We start from the raw sequence: 3,805 nt of genomic DNA on the forward strand, positions 1-3,805 counted from the left end.
ATTTCTGACTGTTTTCCCAAATTAAATTGAAATAATATTGAAAAATCAGTTAAATTTTTTTTTTCCTCCTTGGATCCAAATGATAATCTGGAAAAAAAAATAATCCAGGGATTTTTTCAGCATTGCGACAGAACAAGCAGCTCCTCAATGAAGCATCGGATTAAAAAAGTCTGCAGGATTTTTACTGAAGACAAAAACATCAGAAAAGGAGGATGAACTGAAAACTTATGAACAGATTGTAATGATTTCCTTTTTTTTTTTTTTCATGTGTTCCCCTCAGTCTAAAGAAGGATTGATTTAATGATCCAGATGTTCTACGCCACAGCTGGAAGTCACAGTATAGGGCAGGACTTGCTGCTGGTTGGGGGTCTCCTCTCTGAGGGCTTCTAGAATCAATATTTTATTACTTTTTCCAAATCTTTAAATTGATACCGTAACTATTGGCACTATTTCTCATTTTTATCATTTGAATAGTTTTTATCTGCAGATCTTTCTTTTTAGTTTTTTTGATCCACTTGAAAAAGAAAAGTTGCATCAAGACCAAAAGATGTTTTTGGCGATTTTCTGAAATTAGAGAAAAGAGGAAGGAGGCGAAAGAGGAAGCTGTAGATTTCCTCATTTTCTAAACTTTCCTTTGTTGATTCATTTGGGTTATTTGCTTCATTATTCATGATTCACTGACTCCACAGATGTTTTTATCAGTAAAACTTTTTATTTCTTTTATAACTTTTCCTCCCTTCAGGCTGTCCTCCTTTGAAAAATGCCTCCAGACTCAAACTTCACCACAGTTTCCAACCCGCTAACGTCTGCCCGTGGAGGCGGCGGCTGCCCTCCTGTTGGCATCCAGCTGGAAGGCCTCATCATGCCTCCAGTCCTGATCATCGACGTTATCCTGGGATTCATGGGAAACATTGTGGCACTTTGGATCTTCTGCTTTAAGCTGAAGGCCTGGAACCCAAACACCCTGTTCCTCTTTAACCTGGTTATTGCTGACTTCTTTGCCCTGGTGAGTCTGCCGCTGAGGATCGATGCCTTGCTCAGAGGCCATTGGGTGTTTGGAGATGGCATGTGCCGGATAAACCTCTTCCTGATGTTTTCCAACCGATCTGCCAGCATTGCACTCATGACCGTTGTGGCAATTTACCGCTACTTCAAGGTGAGGAACAACAGAAACCACTTTTCAAAGCTCATTACTGTAGCGCCTTTTTAGGGGGTTTCCTGCAGGAACGCCACCCTGAGCGATTCTCTCCTGCTCCTATTTTCTGCCTCCATAGGATCACATTTAAGATGAGTTTGAATCTCTATAGTGAAAACAGATTCTGGTTTTACTTTAAAACCCAGATGACCAAAATAGAACCCAGATGGCCAGAACCTGTCAAAGCACAACAAGGAAAGGTTGAAAACATGAACTCCAATGAGATCCATGTCTTTTCTTCCCCAGATAGTCCACTCTCATCATCGCTTCAACCGTATGACCAAGCGACAGGCTGCTTTTGTCTCAGTGTTGGTCTGGCTGTTGGTGATCAGTCCTCGGGTTCCCATGCTGGCCTTCAACCACATCAAGGGCAGCGGAGAGAAGACCCAGTGCTTCTTCTTCACGTCCTATAAGGAGGCGTCCCGTTCAATCATCATCCTGGTCGGCATGCACCGCATACTGACGGTGCTGGAGTTCATCGTCCCCATGGCCATGCTGCTGTTCTGCTCCGTCCGGATCTCCTGCTTCCTGAAGCAGAGGCAGATGGGGAAACCTGAGAAGGTGCGGAAGGCCATGAGGATGTGTGGCGCCATCGTGGCTGTGTTCATCATCTGCTTCCTTCCCACCACGGTCACCACCATCGGCGTGTGGGTCATCCGCTCGTTCCGACCATGGGACTGCACTGCCTTCTACACCTTTACTCAGCTCACCATTGTGTCTTTGGGTCTGAACTTCCTGAACTCGGCTCTGGACCCCATCGTCTACGTCTTCTCCAGCTCGATGTTCCGGAAGGCGCTGCTGGAGCTTCTACCCTGTAGAAAGGATGAAGGCCAGAAGCGGGAGTCCTCATCAGGAAACCAAAGCACCACCCAGCAGGAACTGAAGACTTTAAAGGCTGAATGTGGCAGTGAGGCCGTTCAGAGCGCTGGACCTTAGTTCAGACCATGGAGGGTTTGGGGACGGTCTGTGCCCGATCCACCCCTTCCTACCGGCTGATTAACGCTGGTTTTAATTCAACGCCATTGTTAAGGTGGAATCTGACCTTTCTGTAAAATCTGCCTCTAAAAGGTTAATCCTCTGAAATGTTTTCTACAACGTTCAGTTTGATGATGGTTATTTCATAAATAACACACTGACTATGTTTCCGAGGAAGGTAAACAGTCCCATCTGTTCTCCAAACACTAGTCATGTGTTGATGCTTAGAGTCAAGACTTGTAAACCAGACCAGCATTTTATTGCCGTTTTCGCAACATCATGTTTGGACTTTATAAGACATTCTGGCACAGAAGAAAATAACATATTTAACATCCTGGCAATAAAAGTAGGGATGGTCGGTTAGCATGTCAGTGCTGCCTGCTGTGGGGGAGTTTCAGGATCCGTCAGACCCGATAACTGGTTCTTCTTCTTCATGTAGAAAGATCAGAATGTAGTTTATTGATGTCCTGCATCGTTTATTGATGTCCTGCATCGTTTATTGATGTCCTGCATCGTTTATTGATGTCCTGCATCGTTACTGGCGCTGCTGTGGAAGTCAGTTAGATACCCAGCAGTGCTCCGTGTGGCAGCCAGAGAAACACTGGATTCACCAACAGACCCGGAAACTTCCCAAACAGAACACAGTCTGTTCCCATCATAGACAGGTCCAGCCACCGCTCCATGCCACTAGTGAAAATAGATCTATAACAAATCATCTATATGTTGCCTTTTGTGCAGAATGTGCCTTTACTTTTGCAACAGATTAAAAAAATCAATCCATCATGCAGGAGAAGATTCTCAGTCATCCAGGTCAGAGTCAGTCCAAAAAGATTTTAAAAATCAATCCATCATGCAGGAGAAGATTCTCAGTCATCCAGGTCAGAGTCAGTCCAAAAAGATTTTAAAAATCAATCCATCATGCAGGAGAAGATTCTCAGTCATCCAGGTCAGAGTCAGTCCAAAAAAATTTTAAAAATCAATCCAACGGACTGGAAGTTTGCAGACGTTTCTCTTCCCATCCAGGAAGCTTTTTCAATTCAAACTTTATAATCAACGCTATTTCTGACTATCAGAAACGGTTCCACAGCTCTGGAACTGTTTTAGCTAGAGGTCTGACTTTTTCTGCATTTGAGGTTGACATGATATAGATCAAATATAATAAAATTAAACCTGCATTTTCTCAAGAATATCTTTATTACTGCTGTTCAAAAAAGATCTATCATATCTGAGAATAAAAACAACAACTTTGAGTCATGTTTGAACTGATGCAGGTTGGTCTGTGTTCTACTCACATCTTTATTATTTAATTTATATATTTAGAAACTAGAGGGTGTTAGCTTTCAAATAATGTATTGCACACGTCATTTGGGTTTATAGTTTCTAAGTTATTTGCTTTTCCATCTGGATGTGAAAAATAGGCGAGAATTACCCAGAATCAGGTGCATGTTAAGAGGAACTGCTGATAAATAAAACATATTATTGTTATATATTATAGGAAAAAAATACAATATATGAATCTGATTATATATATTTTTCAAATATCTGTTTTAAATCTTGTTTCACCCCAAATTCTCCAGTTATTCATGTCATTTCAGGAGAGGCAGAGCAGAGATGCAGGAGAAACTGGAGGAAACA

At 42.3% G+C, this 3,805-nt stretch overlaps 1 protein-coding gene across 1 annotated transcript in view; it reads left to right on the forward strand.

Moving 5' to 3' along the window:
* The window catches only part of LOC107094972 (hydroxycarboxylic acid receptor 2-like), a 4,040-nt gene extending 1,109 nt beyond the window's left edge, over positions 1-2,931 (forward strand). Inside the window, exons 2-3 of the mRNA XM_015390909.1 lie at positions 743-1,156; positions 1,442-2,931. Of these exons, the coding sequence (XP_015246395.1) occupies positions 761-1,156; positions 1,442-2,131 (1,086 nt within the window). The 5' untranslated portion in view covers positions 743-760 and the 3' untranslated portion in view covers positions 2,132-2,931. The remainder of the gene's footprint in view (positions 1-742; positions 1,157-1,441) is intronic.
* Positions 2,932-3,805: the final 874 nt, after the last annotated feature.

This window comes from Cyprinodon variegatus, unplaced genomic scaffold, assembly GCF_000732505.1.
Source record: "Cyprinodon variegatus isolate N-32 unplaced genomic scaffold, C_variegatus-1.0 Scaffold517, whole genome shotgun sequence".
Taxonomy (NCBI): domain Eukaryota; kingdom Metazoa; phylum Chordata; class Actinopteri; order Cyprinodontiformes; family Cyprinodontidae; genus Cyprinodon; species Cyprinodon variegatus.